Consider the following 24,237-nt stretch of genomic DNA (forward strand, 5'->3'; position numbering starts at 1 on the left):
TCTGACTCCAAAGTTATGCTACAAGACAGGCACACTCTTGAAAATGCTGAGTGTATTGCAGTGGAAAGCTGTAATTCAGGTGAGTTTTATTCTTTGCTTTAACCTCAGGGGAAAAGAAAAAATTACCACTTTATTGAACTTTAAAATAAAATAAGAGAAGGCAATATTTGAACATTTATGAAGAGAATGCTTTCCAGTGTATAATGGATACAGGTAGCTACCACAACAAAATACAAACCCCTAGGAAGAGTTTTAATACCATTATTTCAAAACACTGAAGAGCAGTATTTAATGTCCCTAAATAAAACTCATGTATTAGGCAGCACCCAAGTATTATTTAAAAGCTATATTTTGTTTTAGTTACTGAAGTTCCACTTCTGAATGTTATTTATTGACAAACTAGTGACAAGAGACTTAAAATATAATTATGAACTATTACAATTTTTTAAACACATTTAAACACACTTGTATATCAACTGATACAAGCAGATGTCTATTTGCATATATATGTGTAAGTATGCTACTTAACTAATATAGAAATATTGATTATACAATGAGTATGAACAAAATTACATGTATAAGCCATTCTTTCAGGGCTAGAGACCAGCTTTATAGATCATTAACTGTTAGATTTGCCTTCCAAATTCTGAATGCCAAATACCAGCCTAATGAAGCTGAAATGTCTCTACAGAGCCCTAAGATTTGGTTACCGAAGCCAGGCACACATCACAGCAGTGTGCTTGCTTGAAGCAAATTCCTTTCTCATCCTTGCTTACCATGCCTTGGCTCATCTCAGAGAGAGACCTTGGAAGTCCTTGATTAGCTAAAGTGAATGCCAAGTCTTTAATTAGACAAAATCCCTCAAAGGATGGTATCAGTCAAGCAGTGTCCTCGGCCTGCCAGGTGAACAGCACAGGAGCATCTCCACTGGCAGCCCTTGCAAGGGGAATTTTAACTGGTTGGGCTGAGGAGCACATGCATCCTTCTCAGCTAAACTGTTCCTGTGTCACTCATCAGCAGGAGGTGTCTGCTGCCCATTTGTACAAACAAACAGCACAGAGCTGGTGACGGGGGTTGCTGGAGTTAGGAAGTGTTGGCATGGGAATGTTGATGTTCCAGTAAGAAGGAAACTGTTAAGAATTTCATGGACTGTTCAGTCACTAAAGGTGGATTCCCCTAATGCAAATGTGTTATGCTTAAATATTTTGTATTATTTTAGGATCAAGACACTAAGAATCAGCTTTATACAGTTGCCTGTGTTGCCAAATATTCCTGACTTATGACTCTGGGCAGGAGTATCAGCCAAAACCAAGAGGTTTATGCTGCTACTCCTATTTGTAACCTGAGCAGCAGCAGGAGTCAGTGTATAACATCCCTCACAGAGCTGCAATGACTCAATCAATAATTCTGCAGAACAAATCACAGAACGTAAATGCCTGACAGAAACAGCCCAATGCAAAACACAAATACTGACACTGAGTGAACAGAGATCCATTCAGCACAAGCCCAAACAAGTCTGAAAATGGCTTTACTTTGTTTTTACACTTCTGCCTGCTAGGACACATTTATCACTGAAAGCAACTTCTCCTGAAGCATTGCTCAACTAATTTGCAGTCACCGCCTGTAGCATCTTCCTCCCTCTCCTGTACTACACCAGAGTCATTGTGGGAGTTTGTTATTGCTGGAACACTGCAATTACTGGCTCTGCCCAAATACTACAGTCACATCACCTATAAAATGTGCATAGAAATGGACAGAAAAGTTAAATCCACTCTTAATGATTATTATACCATGGTGATTCCCCCCAGCAGAGAATGAGGCCTTTGTTCCATGCCAACATTTAACAATTTCTGCAGTAATAGTCCATACAGAAAAAACCCCCAAGACCTGCTCAACAAATTTTTTTGTAATGCCATGACTATCTAAATTTTAAAACACATAATGATAAAAATACCCAGATAAAATTTAAGGTGCTCTGAAAATAGTTGTATCAAACAGAAGTGCGTATGTCCCTAAGGGTACAGCTCTAAGGTGTCAGCTATAAGTGTAGTTGTAGCAGCACACAAGCAAAGTGTAACCCAGTTCCAAGGACAAGGCCAGGAAAGAGGATCCCAAAATGCAAGGGGCAGAAATAGACCCTGCAGTCATATCACTGATGCCATCCTGTTTGCTGTGTTTGGGGGTTTCTGAAGGATGTTTGTCTGTAGACAATTTAAATTCTCCAAGAGGTAGAGTCTAATTAATATTTATATAATATTCTGCTTACAGATATCTGTATTTCCCTCTCCCTCACATACACTTTTTTGCAACAGATGTTGTAAGAGTTTTTATACCAGAGTAAACCTAAAAGATACTGAATAACACTGAGTAGAAGTTTCTCAGTGTACAGCTATACAACATCAGACAAATATTAGCAGGTCATATGGATTAAAAATCATAACAAATTTGACAGGTTTTAGTTCAGAATGAAGACAGCATATAGTATCAAATATTTCAAAAGCTACACCATTTGCAACTGTGTTATTTTACCATACACAGCAGCAGGGAATAATTACAGGATCATTTCAGTTGGAAAAGACCCTGAAGAGAGTCCAGCCACTAATCAACCAAACTTAGTTATCATTCTTATTTCGGATATGGAATTATTGTGTTTAGTGCTTGTACAGCACATAATTATTTCACTTACTATTTCAAAGTAAGGTGTTTTTTGCACTGAAAAGAACAATGCAAGGTAGCCAACCTTGCTTTGCACAGTTTGGGCTGACATATTGTGCTTCCTGACCTCGTATTAGGAATACACCCTTATTCAATTAGATTGCTTGACTTACTGAGTAATCTGAATCATTCAGTACCCTCTGAATGGAGGGGGAGGCTTGACCTGATATAGCACCTCCCAAAAAATTCTGTTACATACTATAATATATAGTTCTCATATACTAATTACTTATACTAAGTATAAAATGTCAAAGTCAGGTAAACATTTATTTTGCCTCTTCACTACCAAATAATACAGCATTTAGACTAAATTTTGTTTTAAAGCACCAGTACTTTTATATTGTTTCAAAAACTTCAAATCAAATGTCTTTTTCCAAATAAGTAGTATTTCACAAACCGCATTTACAAAGCAGTTGGGCAGATTTTCAGCCTGATAGAGCAGCACAACATTATAGAATTCAATAAACCTTTAGCCATTCAAATCAAGAAACTAAAATCAGCATTTCAAAAGACATGCACAGGTGCTTCTCCCATGTAGAGCTTAATTTTTTTAAACAGGTCACATGTTACACTGTGTAACACTATATATATATAAAAACTCCTCACACACAGATAGACCATTGCAATGCCAAAAATTCAAAATTAGATCTTACCAAGGCTGAACTCCAGCTTTGGCTCATTTGCAATTCTCTGAATACCTTAAAAGGTTAAGAAAAAAATATATTAGAAATAATTTGATTTCCATGTCTTGCTTTTTGATACACAGTAAAACTTTCACATGCCTATAACTATTGCCATTGCCACTGAAGTAATATTTTATGTTAGAAACTCATAGTCAAAGCAAACTTGGATGAAGTAATTTGCCTGAAAAAAAGGCCACTTTGGAAGAAGACTTCCTTCTTAATAGAAACTTTCTGTTGCTGGGAAAGGAAACTAGGAAAAAAAAACCCAGGCCTTCATGGATGGGTACTTGTAAGATTTTCAGTCACAACAACTGACTATGTATCTGTTGGAAAAATATTAAATCTAACAACTGACTTTAAAGTAGGTATGGCATCACATTAAAAACAAACCCCACGTTTTGTGAAAGTAGGGAAATCAGGTTAATGTAGTAGAATATAAACACGTTATTGATCTACAAAAAAACTGTAAAGCAACAAATCCAAATTCTTTTTGTTGTAAAAGAAGTATGTTAATTCCTCTTCTCACACAGCAGGAACAAGAACAGTTTAATCCATTGTGGAATTATGCTCTGCTGCATAATTTATTGCAAAGGGCAACATCTTCCTGTGCTAAAATAAAGGCGTGAACCACAGAGATGCAACAAGAGAAACGTAGGAAGCAAGGAGGGATAGGTAAATAACACTGGGTGGTTCACCTGATGCAGAAAGTAATTGGATCACAACCACAGTTTCAAAGAACTTGTAGAAATTAAACTCTCTCTTGCTGACATTTTTGTATTGTCTCCAGTAAGCATTATAAATTATTGGTCAGTATTGAAGAAATTGGTCAGATAGGAAGGATTAAGTTAGTATATGAACTGGAACTAGATTTTTGTTTAAAAAAAACAATTTAAAAATCCCATAAGCAAAAAAATCACCCCAAACTTATAGCTGTGCCTGCTCCATAAAAACTTGATGCTGCTAAATCTAGATTCACAGCATTCTCATTACTGTAGCTATTCATTCACATCTGTGTGAGAAAAATCACAGCTGCGGAGCTTAGAAAGGTCAAAAAGAAAAAACAAATAAAAGTTTGTTGGGTTTTTTTTTTAAATGGAACTTTAACAAATTTCTGAATTGAACTCTGCCACTAGCATATTGGCCTGAAACACCTTCATGAATATGCTGGATACAGAATTGAATAAGTGACCAGGCAACTGAAATACAGTCTCCTGACTCCAGTGCACCAAATACAATGCAACATATGGCTACTTGCATTCAAATCCCCAGAGTGCTTTTAGATCACAAAGAACAAATCTGTGATACTAGTTTAAGTATTACTAAATCTTTACACATTTATCAAAGTTACCAGACTATATTTTAAACACTAGTCCATATGTTCATATAGGACATAAAAGAGGAAAAAAGTACTTTAAGTCTTATGAAGAAAATAGGTTGGAGAGAAAAGCTCAGAAACACAGTAATCACACATTTGTTCCCCTGAAGGTTACATGCATAAACCAAAATACATCAGGGAAAAACATTAAAGACAATTTTCATCAGTTCATTTCCTCTAAACTTCACTCTGACAAGCAAGAAGTTGAACATCATTTTGTACCCTGCTTGTGACATGATCTGAACTGCCACAGAGACTGGGCCACCTTTATTGTACCACTCCGTAAAATGAGTACAGGCACTTACTTGTGAACTGGGGCTCTCCTAGACTGTCTAACTGGGATGTGGGGAGAAACTGTCGTGCTTCATCTGATGATCTCTCCTCTTTGATTTCCATGACCAGCCTCCGGAGATGCTGAATTTTATTCCGCAAACCTTCTGAGTTTGCCTCTCCCAGTGCCACAGCCCAAGATTCACAGTCTGGCTTTGATGCGGCTTCTAGGTAAAGATCTGGTTCTCCACTCTGAAACTCTGCACTCAGAAAGCATAAAAACAGCTCTTAGGAACTGTGTTTCAAAAGGGGGATGATGGAAATATTGATGTCACACACAATGAAAACCACCACATGCACATTTTTGTTCATGGTCAAAGAGCCATGCAGCCCCCTCCACTTCTGGAGTCAAACCCCAGCTCCTTCAGACTCGGTGCAGTACTAAGCATATCCACAGAGTAGTTCCAAAATCAGTTAACAGATGGGTAAATTAAGTGGCAGAATCAAACCAAAATGGGAAATCCTTTTCCAGCACAGATTCTGCAGCCTAGCAGGCAGCTCTCAGAGCTGCTAACTTGAAAAAGAATTTGGTTTAGCAAGAGCAGCAGACACGGTTCTGTCAGAGTGGGGTTCTCCAGAATGAATGTGCCCATCATCTCTTCTATTAGAGATCTCCATTATGCTCAGCCTCTCATTCATCCTTTCCAGAATACAGATCAGGAACACATGCAGATAATTTAGCATGACGTAACTCCTCTGTGAAGACTCAACAGGTTGTATGTGGGAGCTTCTGACCTCATTACTATCCACGTATCATTTGCTTTTCTGCCTGGAGTCTAATTGTTTAATGATCAAATTTTCTAAGAACAAAAAAAGAAGACAGGGGGAAAAAAGCTGAAGCTCCCAAGGAATCCACGTAAGTAGTGAGGGTCAGTCATTTGACTGAGATTAGAACAGGGTGAAAAAATACCTCTTAGACATTTAAAATTCTGCAGTATAGATGGCTTCCCAGAGTCACAAATTCAATGTGACATTTAGTGCAACACACACCAAGAAGAGCAAACTGGGAAAGAAAGAAAAATCAATGCTTCTTTAAAACAAGTTACTAACTAATTTAGAAACATAAAACTCTATAAAACACCTGTGCTATTGTATTAATAAGGATTGAAGTATTTCACTGGGCATCAAAATCATTCTGACCTAAATCAGTCATCTATCATATTACTGGATGAAACAGAACACTTAAAGGTTTTCATAGTTAGTTTGAAAATTCAAACAACACAGAAAAGTTCTTTTTCATACAATGTGAACTTAAATTCCTTTTACTACCTTGAGTATCTAACCTTGGGCACTTGCACACATGTTATTCTAAACCTGTTTGCACTTCATAAACTGAGCATCTGCCAGTTACAATTACCTCTACTTTTATGGTTATGGAGGGGATAAAAGATAAAACCTCAAGTCTGGAAGCCTCTAAAAACTGTGCACAAATCCCTGCGGAGGTGGGACCAGTTTTTTATCTGGGCTGGATCTAAGGAAATCTAACTGTGTGGCTGCAGATGCTGCTAAAAATGCTGGGTAACATTTCATACACCAGCTGGACTACAGATTTCATGAGGAAGGACTGGAAAGAAACAAAATGGAAACACATCTTTGGCTTCAGGGGCAGTTAAAAAAGCTAATATGGGTTCAAATACTTGCCTCTAACCCTGGCTCAGGTAGCAAAACCAGGTATTCAGTTCTTGAGAGAAGAATATTCAAAATCCTAGGGAACTGCTGTTCATTAGATCCTGTTTACACACAAGATCTGTTCTGGAGTCACCAAACCTGACCAAGCTGAGCTCTACTGTTTGTCAAAGACAACTGTTGAGACAGAAGATTTATCTGTAAGCTCTCATGTGATCTGGTACTGCATGTGAGCCATGAGGGAGTAACCTTCACAAAGACCAGTAGTTAGAAGAGCTGATAACTTTTCTGTTGCTCTGCTAAGATCTGCAATAGCAGAGTGCTCTACTCCGTTCTGTCATTGACATCAAGGAGTCAGGAATCTGTTTTATTTCATAATATTTTGGAGCTACTAGTGGGAAATTGAAAGGAAAGAAAAGGCATGTAATCAACTAGCATCCAGGTCAAAATTAACTAGCAGTCACTCTAAAAAAAAAACAACACATAAAAAAAGAACAAAAACAAGCAAAAAACTAAACAAAACCAACCAACCAACCAAACCTGGAAAAAAAAAAATCAACCCCTCCCCCACCAAAAAGCCACCAAAAACACACACAAAAAAAAAAAAACCACAAAGTTAACTTCTGCTTATACCATTCGGCCTTTAAAGCACAGGCAATTTTAATAAAAGCAGTTTGGATATCCAAAATACCTTAGTGAAGGAAAGGCTGTCAGAGAAACAAGTCAAAACTTAACAGCCAAAATACAAATATGCCAAAGTATTCTTTCTTTTCTCTCTTTATCTTTAAATGGAAATAGGAACAGTGATCTTGCCTTGAAATATCCTATCAACTAGCTAGATAAAAAAAACATCTGCTTTGGGAGGAAATCAATGCTTTTCAATTGAAATAATGCTATTTATATTACCTCTTAGCTGTAAAAATCAGACTGCAAGCTCAAAAGGCATACTGAATATTAATATGCATGGACCCAGAAATGGATAGTGAAATGCAGGAGTGGGCATAATTCACTATATTCTGATCTAACAGGTGCCAGTTTTGAGATGTGGAAATTCATTCTAAACTATCACTTCAAAACACTACAGTCTGCTATATTTAGATTCTTAGAGTACTCTGACATCTAAGTTAAATTCTGAAAAGCATATGAAAATGCCTGAAAACCACTCATCACTGCAACTGCAAAAAGTTTTATTCTGCAGTTCCAACAGCAGATAAATTACCTATTTCCCATTCTGTTTCAATGCATGTAATCACAGCATGTTTTGGGTTGGAAGGGACATTAAAGAACATCTAGTTCAATCCCCCTGCCCCTGGACAGGAACACCTTCTGCTAGACCAGTTTGCCGAAAATCCCATCCAGCCTGGCCTTGAACGCTGCCAGGCATGGGACCTCTACAACTTCTCTGGGCAACCTGTCCCTGGCCCTCACCATCCTCACAGTGAAGAATTTCTTCCTAACATCTAACCCAAACCTGCTCATTTTTAGTTTAAACCCATTCCCATTGTCCTATCACTCCGGGGCCTTGTAAAAAGTCCCTCTCCAGCTCTCTTGTAGATCCCCCTTTAGGTACTGAAAGGTTTATGCACCAAAAGTCATTTTACCAGAGGAAACACAACATGAAAAATGCACACTGGTAAAAAAGTCTGTTGCAATAAAGGAGCACACAGGTTTGTTTACATAATAAAGATCATAATCTCTTTGCACTTCTCCCTCAAATAGTTGCTGACTATTATTTAAAATACAGTAATTCCTAACAAACTCAGACACTTAATTGCAAGTATCAGTAGGGGGAAAAAAATTGGTATGAATCTTTTCCAAAATGAAACCAACGGACCCACAAATGTAATGAAGGCCTCAAATGAATAGCAGACAGGTCAGAAGAGTTATATAAATAATTAAATAAACAATTTTTACTCCATGTTTTATTAAAATATTCATATTTTAATATATAATAAATATATTAATTCATTAAAAGATAAATAATAAATCTAAATGCAGTAGTGTTTCATAGGTGGACAAAAGCACTTCATAATTTGCACTTAAGGAGTTATTGTAGAAAATACAGGTACACAAGCACCCTTTGCTATCCTGTTACTGCTGACAGGAGTTACCATGAGTAATTTTGGAAAAAAAACCTTACCTTTTGCAAACATTTACTACTGACCTCAACAACAGTTCCTTATCTAGTTTGCACTCGTAGGTTTACTGTTACGATAACATTTTTGAATAGGATGAAATGTAAGATTTAAGAACATACAATATTAAGAAAATTTTCTATCTACTTGTGAATCTGCAATAGCAGAACAATAATCCTCTTCTTCATGCTGGACATCCCCAGTGGGGATCCAAATTCATAAACCCGGGGGAGACCTTCAAAAAGTTAAAAACAGTCGTTTTCTTTCCAGGACAAACATTGAACTTGGGAGTACTAAATTGAAGGGAAAATTATATATCATTGTATCCTGATCTCTTGCTGCTCCTCCTCATTTTAGTAACAGAGACTCAACTGGAGGCAAGACCTGAGGAAGGAGATAATGGAAAGCAAACGGGTCTGTGCACAGAGCCTCTTCTGCTCAGGGTTCTGTTCATCAACAACTCTTTTGCTGAAGCACGGTCTCAATGGGACTTTCTCCCACAGAAGTCAGCATAGAAAGCTATGGTCCCACTAGGCTTATGCAGCTCAAATAAAGAACTCAATGCCCCTGCTCTAAACGACTGCTGTCAAATAACAGAGCAGCACAAAGAAAGCTGACGCATCCTCAGAGGCATTGGAAAGCCTTTGCTACTCTAACCCAACAGCCTAAAATCAGAAATGTATTTTGGTGTTAGTTCCTTCATCCTCAGATAACTTTTCCTTCTTTACATTATTTCATAATAAAACTTATGTTGCCCAAGATTTTCAATTTAACAATAGCAATTGCCTCTTTTGCCCCTAAATACTTTGATAGTTCAGTTGTTTTAAAAATGAAAACAAATTTCTTTGCTAAAAATGTCTGAATGACACTTCTCTAAATTTTTAAAGTGTATTTTATAGTAATTTTCATCACAATCTTTTATAGAGAAACCTTGGTTTCTGTGAATTCACCAAAAAAATTTAGGCAGCTATTGGAGCTGACTCTTGTTTTTCAAAAGACAGCAGTTTAATGGAAAGGCTTTCAAAGTAATAACATAAATAAAATAAAACAAACACATTTCCACTTTGGTTTTACATCTTATTCACTTGTTGTTAACTTTCTATAGTTTTAAGAAGATTTTATTGGTTTATTTTACTAAGCAGGTAAAAGGTGACGGGAAGACTGATATTCTTTGGCTTGCTTTATTTTCCTTCATGAGAGCTATAACACAACATCATGTTGAACAGGACAAAGAAGAAATTACTGGGATGATTCAAATTAATAAAATGTACAAAGCCCACGGTCAACGTCCACAATGACAGCCTTGACTTTTTTAGAGAATCATTATTTTTCCTTCTGTTAATATGCAAAATAAGAGTTCAAAAAAGTCAAAGGTTGTCTGTCTCTTTTCACACACACCAGCAAAAAAGTAATTCTCAGCTCAGCTGCTAGCTCAGCAGAGGAAAATGGTTAAGAATATCAGTGAGTCACTGACACTCTAAAACATAAAGCACCATCACAGCTAACCACCATATGCTGTAACAAAAGTAGAATGGAAGCTTTGATACGTAAATTATATCCGCAGGATATTTCTAATACAGACATCAGAGGCTTTTAATTCACAAAAGGCTGTCTGAATTCTATATGCTGATGCATTTCATGTTGAAATTAGTAGTGATGAAATCATCCCATGGTTACTCATGATGCTATGTTAATCTTTCTTTGGAAGTTATATTTTCAATCAAAGATAAAGAATTTAATTAAAATTTTTATCTTCAGTGATTTTTTTTTTTAATTTTGCAATGTTGGAATAGATTTATATACATTACTATTATAAGCTCCATTTAAGTCCCTACAGAACCTCGCCAAGAGTCTGAGTATTTGAAATTAATATAGCACGATGCCACAGGTTGAATACTGCAGTACAGTACTCTGTTTCTTTTAATATCTGTCAGCTTCCACACATGCCACACTGCTTCTACCCTTTCATTAAATACCACACCTATACTGGAAGCAATGCAAACCACACAAATATTTGAATATCACAATGGTATCTCAAGATCCCTGAACAAATACATTGCAGCACTCACTGAAAGTTCCAAAGATGGCCTTTGCAAAACAGTGGCCTGCTTTTGCTGAATGGAAGCAGTTCATATCTCTGGCTGGACCACCAGCCTGCCTTAAAAAAGGCAGGCTTCAGAGGTCTTCTTTCTCTGCCTAGATCTGCAAGAGTAGCCTTTACATTTGCCTCAGTTACTCCATCTCTAAAATAGCGAGTGATCCCGACCTGCCTTTCCAAGCCACTACTATTGAAACAAAAGTCGCCAAGTTATGTGGCTTGCATACTGCAAACGGCAGAAGGGAATGCTTGCTGTCTTAGGGGTATTCCTACATACAGGCCCCTTTTTTAATTGTTTTCCTGATTTGCTGCAATATGATTTAGATGACTGTGAGCTTATATGAAAAGCTGTTTTCTTCCTTTGCTCCCTCCCACCCTCCTCACCAGCCCTACCTGGATGCTACAGCTTTTATCTCCCTAACTCTCACTAAGGGACCACACACAGTAATGCAATACAGTCTTTAAGCAATCTCTCTTCCTGAAATACAGAAGAGATTTACAGATGTAGAGAAGGTAGTCCCTGCGTGCTGTCTCTCACATCTGGTTTCACTTCACTGTGCCTGTGTCTCTTGGAGACATTCCCAATGCTGTGTTGCACACCATCACAAGGAGGAAAGGAAGCAGTTGTACATTCATGAGGCTCTGTACAACACAGTAGTCAACTTCAGACTGCTCCTGGGGGCAGTTGGAACATTCAATCACAGAGCTCCTATTGCCCTGTTCCAGGGAAACACAACAGTGACCCAAAGACCACCCTGTCCTGCTAATGGTGACCAGTTCCTTTTAGAAGGGCACGTAAGCCATCAGCCACACGCAGAGTTGAAGTTCACCAAACAAATCATTCTCTTTCCTTCCCTGGGCCACTTGGAAACCTTCTGAGTTAGGTTGTTTAAGGAGCACTCCACTTGAAGCCCTGACAGGATTATTTGCTCTGTCTGACCTCTTCTGTACAGCCCTGTTGCTTCAGAGTCCACAGTGCCCTGAGGTAATCAGCAGCCCCACAGAATCACTAGATGTTGCATGAACATGTTCTTCTTTTTCCCTCCATGCTTACTCACTGCCCTTCATTTTGTTCTCTTCCTAAATATCCCAGTCATTTTCCATTCCTCACTCTTACAACTCCTAGGATTCAATCCACTGGTCAGAGACACATGGAGACAATCAGACAAAGGCTCTCCCCAACTCTCCTTTGTCATTCCAAATTGAAGCTTGCAAGATTAAGAAAATGTCCTTTTACCACCATAAGTTAAATCTCACAGCCTCTTTTCCTGGAGCTTCTGCTGTGCTGTGGCACAGCTCTCCTCCATCAGTTCCACAAGGAATTTGACATTGTGAGCAGGTATGTCCTCCTCCTACCCTGCTTTCATCTGAATCCTTTAAAGTCCTGTGATACACATTCTATAGCTTCTTTTGGCTCCCAATTGCCAATGGATCTAATCTTTTGACAACTCAACTAGCTTTTCATGGTCAAAGCCCCTATTGATAAAAGCCTCTCTTCCTAGTTCCTGAGTTTTGCTTTTCTCTCCCATATTTTCTTCTGAATTTTATACTATCCTACAGTACATGGAATATTATTTCACTTCTTTTAGTATTTTATCCTCATTCAGTACACTGTATGTCATCTTCATTTGTCTTCAGTTTTGTTCTAATACCTCACAGTAGTCTGGCTTTCTTTTTCGATCCAACAAATCATCAGCCAGGTTGCTATCCTTGCTCTCCAGCACAGGAAAATTGCCAAGTCTGAAATACATTTCTCCTCTACCTGTCTGTCTCTTCCTCTGTCTTCTGTTTGGTCATGCCCCAGGTATTCATCATCATTTGCTGGCCCTGTTTACCTGGAGTTTTCTACACTGTTCCCTCTTTTCCCCTTTAATACATTTTTAGAGGATGCCCAGAGTGCCACCCTTACCCCTGGTTCCTACTGACACACAACCAACCTTCAAAAGCTTGGTTTTAGAATGTCTGTCTCTCAGTTCCTGATTATACAAGCTTATTTCTTCCTCCACACATATTCACAGGCTCTTTTTTCTCCACAGGCAGCCTGAAGTGCTTACTCAGTATTCATTGTTGTCTATGTCCCCAGCTTTTGGGCTTAAAACCTGCCAGTCTTGCTGCCACAGAAATTGTCCTGTTTGCAGGCTTCAAAGCTAATTGAGTCCTGTCAGCAATTACAGCTGTGTTCTGGGTTCAGTTCAGCAGCATTGTGTTCAAGCACTGTAAAAGAAGTGCCAGAAGGGAACTGACATGACTGTATTTATACTCATAAAGTCGGTAATTCTATGAATGAATTGGACTCATTGAGGGCACAATTAGAAAAGTCTCAATTTGAGAGTCAATGGGAAACATTCAGCTCTTATAGTCAGGGAAAGCAATACTTCCAAAGCCAGAAAGAAATACTTTTTGGTGCCGTGCCTCAACACCAGGCACAAAACATATGATTATGTTCCCCACAAAAGATGAAGGATTTGAGCTATTCCCCAGAATACTATTCAGATAAGGACAAAATCCACAATGAATGTAATTTAAGTTACTGCCTTCTCAAACATGACCAACCACTACGAATCACTTCAGCAGGTGAGGACAAAAGTCAGCATAATTAATGCAACATTTTATTAGAAGTGGGCTGGAGATTTTGCTGCATAAAGAAAGATGATAGGAACTTCTACTGGATGTAAATGTATCCATCAAGCCCACAAATGCAGCCTAACTTTATCTCTGCTCTTAGACCATCACAGCTAACAGAAAATGGCAAACTGTTCTAAGGACTTCAAAACTCTGCGATGGTATCATAAAGAACCCATGTCATAAAAAAATTTCTAACACAATGGCTATTTAAGGGGCTCCTGCAGAAAAAACTGTCAGCACTTTCTCCAAATAAAATCTTTCCCCTAAACCAAGGATTCTGATTTATATGAGATAGCTATTTTTTCTGCTGTTTTTAACAATTTTATGAATGAAGAATTTCTAGGAGGTAAGAAAACCAGGAAACCTGTCATTTAATAGGAAGTTTAGCAATGATTAGTTATTGAAGAATAAGATGCATTGACTATGCATCAACAGAAACCACATATTGTACAAAATGCCTGACAAAATAGAACCTCAAACTTCTATGTATTGTCAGAGGAAGACGATGACATGACTTACACTTGATTTCAGGATATTCTCTTTACACATGAATTCAGAGACCACCAGTATTTAAATGTATGCATTGCACAGACAGCAGGATATATTTTAGTTAAATTTCTAGCAAAGTTCCAATGCATGGATGGCTGGGTATTTTATTTTCATTTTTGTTGGCAGAAATAAAAGATTCACACAGAACACACTGAGGTATGTCTTACTTACTGAGAACTATTGAAACACCTGTTTTACTCCTGAATTCCACAACCCAGCAGCGCTCCAGGATTACCACTTCAGAGGCATCAGAACTCTGTGAAACAAAGATGGCAAAACATTAGAGTTTGGAACCTGACTGGGAACTTCTTCTGTTTGGCTCTTCACAGCTGAAGCAACATGGAGATACAAAGAAGCATAGAAGTCACTGGGCAGATGGATACAGGCATTCTTTAATTGCTGATCTGTGCCATCCTACTTCAGCTCAGTAAGTTACAAAAGGAATAAAATGTAAGAAAAGACCCCACAGGAAACTTTAAAAAGTAACTTCGGAGGGCTTTTTCATACTTCAAGTATTTGAAAGTTTAGGTGACACCTCATTCCTAAGCAAGTCAGGCAAGCCCAGCTCATTTAAACTTTCATATTTCCTCATATCTTCTAACAAGGCCAAATCATATGTCAGATTCTATTCAAAGAGTAGGATATTTTCAAGTGAACAAAATAACATGTAATTTTACAGAAGGCATTTCTCTTCAATTCTTATTTGAAAGGGATTTCTTTATCAGCACTTGAAACTTCGAATATGGTCTCTAGCTATGCAATTCAAATGACATTAAGTGATATGGACCTATTGCTGAATGCAAATTACCACTGTCATTTTCTGTGAGTGCTTTGCAGACAAGGTGCGAACTCTTCTAGTTTAGTAATTGTGACTCATATTTCAGAAGAGTGACGCTATCAATCACTCTCTCAGGATTAATCTTTTTTCCCTTAAAACTCTTATTATCCATTTTTTTATCCCTAACATCTGGTAACAAATAACCCTTAGACCAAGCACCCATACACTCCCTTCATTCCAGGTTTGCAACATGAATTTCACAGAGCTCATTCTCCACTTCAGTGAGATTCTGCAGGGATTAATGCAAATTCTTGTTTTAACACTCCTTCCTCAGGTGGTACTTTATTCCAAGTGATCCTAAAAATGAAATATTTTTCATATTGTGCAGCAATTTTACCAAAAGCCTGAACTTTAATTTCACATATCTGCCACTTAATGAATGACTTCATAAAACTGTTATAACACCTACCTAATATGCACAAGTTTTCTTGTCTACCCCTTTCTCTGCATCTATGTGATGTTATTTGGCCTGCCAGAACCAGACTCAAACTTTTTGCCAAGGGTTTCATGTTCATTTTCAAATGGATGTCTTGATCCTGCTTTTCTCACAAAAGGACCTTTTACATACCTAGTAATACACTGTCTTTCATGACCAAAACTGTGAAAATTCAATACAATAAGACTGAAAGACTGAATAGTAACAGAACACATAACATTTCACAAAGTCTAAAAAGGATTTCCTTGAAAAGTCTATATTTATTCTCTCTAACCTTTTACCACTTACTAAATTAATATTCCAAACCCAGTCATTAAACACAAATCAACACCCAAAGGTAACGAAAGGTTAAAATAAAACAGAAGAGCATGAAAAAAAGCACATTGTGTTGTATTGAAATATGCCAGAATTCAAGAGACAAGGCTGTAGTATACTAAGAAAAAACAGACTTATCTAGAAACCACTTGTAAATTGATTTCTTTGAAAAATTATTCAGACTGGGCTGGTCTAAAAGGAATGTACTGTCATGTAGACAGAAAAACAGACCATCTGATTGTTTAAAGAAAAAAAAAAGAGAGAAAGAAAAGAAGAAAGTAGTGAAACAATGCAGTGAGTTTTGGTAGAAACACAAGTGCTGTGTTGAGAACTTTTTTATTTATAGAACCCAGCAAGTCAGTGGCAATACATGACAACCCAGCAGCAGTTCTCAAGTGCTGTTGTGTGAGGCATTCTTTAACGATCTACGAGGTCTTTATGAGCATCAGCTAAAGTCAGTTTGGAAAAATAGGCAGTAATAGTCCAACAAAACAAACAGCAGACTAAGTAGGAAGAGCTGTCCACTGCAATGATCCTGGTAACTATTTTAATTCTTTAGATTTCAAAGCCCCAGTAGAGTCTCCCACATAACCCTCCCTTGGAAAGTAGATAATGCAGTCTCATTCCTTCGAGAGCTGGCAATCTTTCAGTGGAGATATGACCAAAAGGAGTTATTTTGGAAGTTAATGAAGGTCTGAGTCCATTTAACACTCAGCTGTGAGTACATAAAAGTTTCTCTGCCAAAAAGAAAAGTCAAATGACTCTTAACACTTTTCCTCCTTCCGTCCTTGCAGAAAATTGTTCATCTGGTGATACTCATGCTCCAAAGATTAAAGACAGACATATGAGAATTCCCCAGACTTAACTTTCTCTCCAAAACATGTAACTGTGGTAAGTGGATATATGTCAGTATGCAAGGAAAAGCACCTCCCTGTAACACAGCTTTCAGGCAAGTCAGGTGTTTGGAAAGACCAGGGATGAGGAATCATGAGTAGTTTGCTATAGCTGCCAAGACTGCAAGATTCGATGTTTTGATTTGTACGTAAAAGACAAGTGTATAATACAAACAAATTGGCATAGCAGGCAGCAAAATAGCTTTCAAATAATTAACGAGAATCTGTCTCAGTGAAGTCTGTCTCACAATGCAGTTGACATACAACAGTAACTGCAAACACAAGAGAGGAGATGATTTCAAGCTCTCTGCATTTTAAGCCCGCAGATGCTGCAGCTCAAGAGCCTCTTTAGAGACAAGTTACTCCCCTCTCTGAACCACTGAAGCTGGAATGGAGAAATGCTGCCGTTTCAAATGAATGTGAATGCTTTTTCAAGATACACAATCCAGAACACTGAGCAGAGAAGTTGTATTTACCTTTTCTGTATGTGAGAGGGAACAAGAAGGGAAACGAGAAAGGATGAAAGAGCATAAGGCTGCCAGAAAATGAAGCACATGTTGCTGAAAAACATTTCCCACATCCTGACACAAACCTGAAGAAAAATACCTTCAGAATTACTATTACGGCAGACTTTGCATCATTTAGATGAGCTGTGCTATGGTCTGTCACACAAAAAGCTTACAAGAAATTTACTTACAAATTAAATGACAAAACTGTCATCAAGGAAACCATTATGCATATCTGATAAAGGATCAGCTTTGTTTTTCAGTACCTGAAGAGATCCAAAATTTCTCTCTTACTTTAAGTGCATAACATAAGCTCATCTGGACTAGCTATTCTTTTATTTTTTCTAGGTTTTACTTTATTAAAAGTAAATTCTAATAATTGGGTCTTTATGCATGGAAAATATGATCAAAATCAGATCTGTACCACTGTGTTAGGGTGTAATATATTAGGGGTTTTTCCTCCTGCCATTGGTACTCTTCAATAATTCTTATAAAAACTTACTGAATCAGTCCAAATGCCAAACAGCAGCTAGACAAACTCTTATATCTTTCTCTAAACACTGACAAAGTCAACAGGCACCCCACCACCACCCAGATCAGGAAATTGTTTTAAAACAGTGATTTGAGGAGACAATTCAATTATTTCTAAATCTGAATTAAGCATCTCAGTGAAACTGCTGGAGAGTCCCCAAACCTAGAAAATTAAAGCACTGAGAAACTTTTAAAGCTGTCAAAGAGAACATCATGTTTGTGCTATTTTCGCATTCCTACAGACTTGATTTGAGGTACCATTGTGGGGGGGAAGAAGTGTGTCACTGTGAATTGATTTTACAATAGGAGATTTGTTCCTGGAGGTGGGGCAAGGAATCTTCTGATAGGTATATCAAGTCAAGAACTAAGCTGACAGTTAAAATTAGAAGTGATATTCCAAGTAATTCCTTTGTGTTAAAACAGTAAGTAGAAAAGTAAAGCTATAGCACTGTAGTAAGAACAAAAGCTACAGAAAGTAAAAACTCTATTAATAAGATGTTATTAAAAGCCTCCAAAGTCAGCTGGGGTTGAGGTGCGTGTGGTGTGTGTGAATTGCATAGAGGATTTCTTTTAAAAGCATATATTCACAAATTTGAAATAATTAAATCAGAACCCTATAGAGTAGGGATGCTACATACACTAAACTACTTGTGTTTTTTCACATCAGTTGTTTTTCCTGGTACTGGCAAATGAGCTAATCAGACTGATAGCAGCTCAATAGGGCAGGCATGTGCACAGGTCACACTTTTGACTGCACTATAAACATTACCACCTACATTTGCCATTTCAGCATTAGCACAGATGATGTTCATCACTCCACAGATAAAGTACAGCCTTCTTATAGATTCAACAAGAAAAAAAGGAACAGGAATTATAGGGTAATACCACTCATGAACAGAAAAGCTAATAGTCTTTTCAATAATTTCAGTAATTTCAATATATTTCTACAGCAATATGCCCATTACCAAATAGAGTAAAAAAATTGTTCTAATTTTGAGGTATTAACAAATGACTCCATGGCAATCACAAGCATATAATTTGCAGAATTAAAAACACCCCTTTAAATGCTAGCAAGCGGAATTCAGCAATCTGAAATCCCCTTTAATATTATATATTCTTCTGCTGTAATAATATCTCCATCCTGTATCTTAAATAATGCAAAGCCTACGACCCAAGCTGTGTGATAAGGAAAACTGTGGTAGTTGGTGTCTGACAAGGTGCTTCAATTACTCCAGGCAAGCTGTAACCTGGTAGTTCATTATGAACACCTTTATGAACTGTCAGCTCATGAAAGATGCTGAAATCATCTTTTACAAAGCATGAGCTACCCACTGTGATTAAACCATCACGCAATGCTACCAGATCCCAACTTCAAGCTGACAATATAATACCACTAATCTGCATTCACTTTGGAAAACGTTGACTTATGTCACCGAATAAGTTCTGCAGAACACAAAACTACCTTTAATAGATCATTACCTTTAACAAAAGTGAATACATAACCAAAAGTAGTTTCCTTTTCAGTTTCAAAATGCATCATTAATAATTATAGCATACAAATAAACGTTCTCTTTATTCACACCCCATATTCACTCAGTTAATTATTTCAGCTTGAAAAAATCTCAAATTACCCTTCCCACCAGAATTTAGTTATATGTAATTCAGATACTAATTATTTTAAGTTTTTCAAAGTTATATTCTGGTGCAAGACTCCAGTGATATATCACAACACATACCTTGGATAACTCACGTTTTTAGAGAAAGTTCTCCCACTTTGTTCTACACTCCTGGCAGTTACATAAAATATGTGGTATTCATCTCTGCTCTGCTTCTAATATGTTGCCTTATTACTTCAGAAATGTTAAGAAGCCCTGACCACAGCCTTGCCCCCAGAGAGTTTGCAGTAATCCTGGGAAGTCTGGTATATCGAAGCATGTGCCTACTTGACATAAAACTGACATGCAATACTTCCAAGCAAACAGCTGTATCAGACCAAAGGCCCCTTACTCTGCCTACAATAAGTGACTTAAGGAAGTATCCAAGGAAGAGGAAAACCAGGGCAACCACATGCAGTCCTCTTTCAGTTCTGTACGCTTTTCGCATTGGGATTTTTTTCCTCAGATTCATTTCCATTCAATAATGCTCCTTGAGAGCGCCTCATACTTTTTCCAACATGTATCTACTTTTAGCATCTACAGGGCATTATGGCAAACAATTCCAGTATTTCCACTACCCATTCTGTGAAAAACCACTGTGTTTGTTTGCAATCCAGTTCCCCCAGCTTCATTTAACATCACACTGGAAGAGACAATAAACCATAAATCCCTATCTCCTTCTTCAAGCCATTAATGTTTTTTCAGATTACTATCAGAGAACTCCTGGGTCATCACCTCTTATCCAGGCTGAAAAGTTTTATCTTCTCACTCCTTGTCCTGATGACACTAACAGCCCTTTTTCTGAAACTTTCCCAGCACCTCTATGTCCTGTAAGATGAGGGGAAATTGACTGCAATGGTGGATCTTTACAGACAGAGCTCTCTGCTTTGTTTTCTCCTTTCCCAACGTCTTCTAATATTCAATTTACTTTTTGACCACAACTGATCACTGAACTTTTAAGAGAAATATAACTCTCTACAGATCTCATTCTGGGGCAGAAAGGCAGGAATTGGTGCAAAGCCCATTATTTTGATGGGAAACTTTTATAATCTTTCTTCACATGTGTAACTTCACACTTATGGAGGGTGACTTTTATCTGCCACTTAATTGTTAATGGTAATGGCATTTTATGATTACTCATACTTGCCACTCCATCTTGACTATTTAGCAAGTAACAGACTTTCTCACCTCATTGCCTACCTTCTTTTCACCATTTATGCACCAGGCTGTCACAGTTCCTAGACTTTATATTATATTCAACTAGTTATTCATGTAAGGGGAAGTCTAGAAATGTAGTGATCAGGATTATTTGCATCAGAAGGTGAGAAAAACTATATTGAAAGGCAAATGAAGAATGCAAGTATATAAAGTGAATGAAAATAGTTGCTTTTTTTGTTTTCCATGTGCTCTTGGCAGTGAAAGATGTTTTCAGGAATCATATAGATCATTGATTTAAATGATGCACAAACTGCATGTGTCATTATTTGAATATATTTAAAGTATGAACATCACAAATGACAATACAAACTGCAGCAAAAAATTACATTTAAAGAATATTTCAAGAGAGAGAATAACAAGACCAAACTGCATTCTACTCATTGGCCTCCAACAAGCAATATGTTGTGCAAATTACCACTGCAGAGAACTGTGCTTTATTCAAGACTGAGTTTCATGAACCACAGAACTCCAAAGAGAGAGCCTCAGGATGGAACTCTTCATAACAAAAGACACTTTCTAACCTTTCTTACATTTTCCCCCAAAAGTATTCCCAAAGTGAAAAACCAACCCAAAATTCACTACATGCTATCCACTTTTCCCACAACCTTAGGATAAAAAAAATGGAATAGAAACATTGCAAAAATTAAGTGGTTTGAATATTTTTAATTACAAACTGCCAATATATCTAGTGTATGTATTGTAAAGGTAACTCCTTCTGCTTCCTTGGACTGCTCACAATAATGTTCATTTGAAAGCAGGCTATGATTCTCCCACACACAGCCCCTGAGCTTTAATCTCCTGCACAGTGCTTTTGGAAGAAGCAAACAGAATATTTTTCAGGATGCTAGAGACTCGGCATGCTAAGAGATGGATGTTGTGTGATTAGCTGTAGTCCCTAAGAGGATCAGAAGTCATCCTAGCAGACCTGTAAATTGTCACCAGGCCCAACGTCACTAAACACCAACTTCTAAACAGAGAACCAAATAAGAGAAGTATTTGAATTCTTTTTAAGCTTCTTCTCGTTAACTTCACCATTCCTTCTCCAGTGCTCGCTTTTCCTTTCCTCTCTTTTTTACAGCTAAAGCAATGGTAGCCCTCCAGACCACTTCCAAATGCAATGGAGCATAAGAAGATATGTCAGAGCAAGGTACACTCTGCCTTTAATCTGCACATCTGTATTGTTTGTAAGAGCAGCAGAATTAGGCCCTTGAAATATAGCAGAGATGTATAGAGGATATCATGTTTGAGGAAAAACAAAGCAAAAAACCTCAGATCACAGCCATAGAAAGAAAGATAATTCGTTTTTTTATCTCCCAGAGAAATTTCTTCTCATATTCCCTTGCTACCAGTAAGCCACTGGACATAAAAGGCAGAGTGATCAAATCATGTGTGGGCACCCAGAGAAAAACCATCTAGGTTATAAGCTCTCAATTTAGAAAGCTTACATCATACTTTTTGAAATGAGAGAGATTAATTAAGCTTCATCAATTTTAGTTTTAAAAAGAAAAATATCTCCACTACTAATTAACAACATTATTTCATTTCAGACATCTTACTGGCTTTCTGGTGTTCAGGATTACATCTGGAAACTCTCTCACAAAACAAAGCATTCATGTGACAAATTTCAGAATTTTGGTGCTTTGGAATCAGGAGGAAAATGCTGTAAACAGCAAGACTAATTTTTAAGTTAAATACCGAAGGAAATGGCGAAATCTCACAAATATTAAGCTTGCCCCACTTCATCCTTAACAGGCAAATTTTTATAGAGATTTTAGAAACACAAGTGCTTCAACCCCCCAAAAATACCTGGTCTGCTTTACTAGAACATCACGTATTCCTATTTTTGAATATTTGTAACAACTGTAATTAAGCATGAACAAATATTTAAGAAAAAAGCACATTCATGCAGACAATTGATACAGGACAAAACCACCCAGATATCAGCAGGAGGACACTTCTCATAAAACAGTTGTTTCATCTCTGAGCTCTCAGACCATCTTCAAGGGAAACCTACACAGCATTTCTCAAATCTGAGCTTTGGAATGGAGGATGCAGTTTTACAAGGAACTAAACTGACATAACAGCAAAACTTCATAACTCTGCTAGATACCAAATACATCCAATGGGCCTTAAAGTAAAAATTATGGGCCCCGTATGATCTCTTCCCTCCACAGTCAACTCCTCACATTCCACCAGCTATAAACTGCCTGTCTCTGATCCTTAGACAACTGCTTTCTCATCTCTTCCCTCTACCAAGAAAACACTGTCTACTCTTTTCCTGCCTCCCCTCCCAGGAGTTATCTTCTGTTTCTGAGATGGTAAAATTGATCTCTATTTAACACTAAGAAACAGTCTTCACCTTCTATTTAGCTTTGAATACTGATGTTTTGATTTCAGACCTTAACAAAGGCATTTGTGATCAAGAATGTGTCACTTCTCAGCTGTGTTACCTGGTCTAATAAACCCCACAGCCTCCAGCTACTGATCTTTATTGTGTTCTTGCATCAGATACACCACCACCACTATCATTGTTCAGGGTAACACGCACAAAAAGAAAATAGGAGTAATGAGCCCACAGAAAGAAGTTTTAGGAAAGGTATTTTTAGCAGTTAGGAAAGAAAGATCAGTGAATATGTGTGAGCAAGGAAGGTACCTACTTGTTTGAGTGGGGACACCATCGCATGTTTAAATTCAAACTACATTTAGTGATTCAATGTGCACTTCAAATAAAGTTTTCAAAGGTACCTAGCAAAGAGTAGCACTGGGGTTTCTAACCTATTTAACAGAAATTCTTTTTAAAATAATGGTGAGTAAATACATTAAAGCAAACTTTATCTGTACTTAGACCTATTCCACCTTCTCTCTGTAAATCTTTTCTTTCTACATCTTACAAAAATCAAAGTATATTTAAAAAGGAAACCACAAAATTCAGTCCCAAACTGAAAACCCCAGGTATGCAATCTCTATTTGAAGCCATGAGCATGAAGAACAAAAGTATTCACCTGCAGAAACTACTACCGGTCTTCTGGATTCTCAAATATTTAAGTATTATGTTCTACATTCAAAGCAAAATGAATAGAGCCATTATAAAGTTGGATTATTGAAATGCCATTATCCAGAAACTGTTGATTATAGCATCAACAGGCCCTAAATATTTCTTTATTTACATCTTAATTCTATTTTGATACATTTTGCTTGCCTCAAATACAGTGTAGATACTGAAGTCTACAGTACCACACGTTGGCTAAAAACCGCAAGCATCAAATTGATTGTTAAATTAGTGGTAAGTAAAAAGCTCTAAAATATGCTTGAAAATACATATCCTTCATAGAATAGTAAGGCTATTTCACAGGCCTTTCACACATTTTTGGCTGCTGTTTATGAAACGAATATCAGATTTTACCATCACCAAGATAATTGTCTCAATTTGCTTCAAAATTTCTTCCAATATTCTATTATTTGAAAAATGCTGCACAATAAAGAAAACAGGCAAGAATAAAAATATTTTTAAATCCTTGCTATCTTCCAGAGAAACAGTATTGCTTATCCCTCCAGTCATGACAGTGTCTTACAAAAATTCAAACTGTTATTTTCCTAACCAGACTACTTTGACAGAGAAAGAGCCACAATTACATCACAAAAGAAGCCAGAAAATTAAAATTTAAAAATGCCTAAATAAATAAACTACACAATAATTGTTGCATCTGTG

General features: G+C 37.3%; 1 protein-coding gene across 22 annotated transcripts in view; it reads right to left on the reverse strand.

Annotated features, from left to right (window-relative positions):
* The window catches only part of INPP4B (inositol polyphosphate-4-phosphatase type II B), a 390,079-nt gene that overhangs the window by 269,560 nt on the left and 96,282 nt on the right, over positions 1-24,237 (reverse strand). For 15 of the 22 annotated variants that reach the window (XR_011150457.1, XM_069012729.1, XM_069012737.1 and 12 more), the window contains 3 exons: positions 14,308-14,392; positions 5,079-5,303; positions 3,369-3,413 (listed from right to left, as the gene is read on the reverse strand). Coding sequence is in view for 21 of the 22 variants with exons in the window: in XM_069012729.1 (XP_068868830.1) it covers positions 3,369-3,413; positions 5,079-5,303; positions 14,308-14,392 (355 nt within the window). In the remaining variant the exon portion in view is untranslated. Of the gene's footprint in view, positions 1-3,368; positions 3,414-5,078; positions 5,309-6,013; positions 6,107-14,307; positions 14,393-24,237 lie in introns of those variants that run through there. The other 7 variants (XM_069012745.1, XM_069012744.1, XM_069012742.1 and 4 more) reach the window with 3 other exon arrangements.

The sequence above is a fragment of the Aphelocoma coerulescens genome, chromosome 4 (genome assembly GCF_041296385.1).
Source record: "Aphelocoma coerulescens isolate FSJ_1873_10779 chromosome 4, UR_Acoe_1.0, whole genome shotgun sequence".
Classification (NCBI taxonomy): Eukaryota; Metazoa; Chordata; class Aves; order Passeriformes; family Corvidae; genus Aphelocoma; species Aphelocoma coerulescens.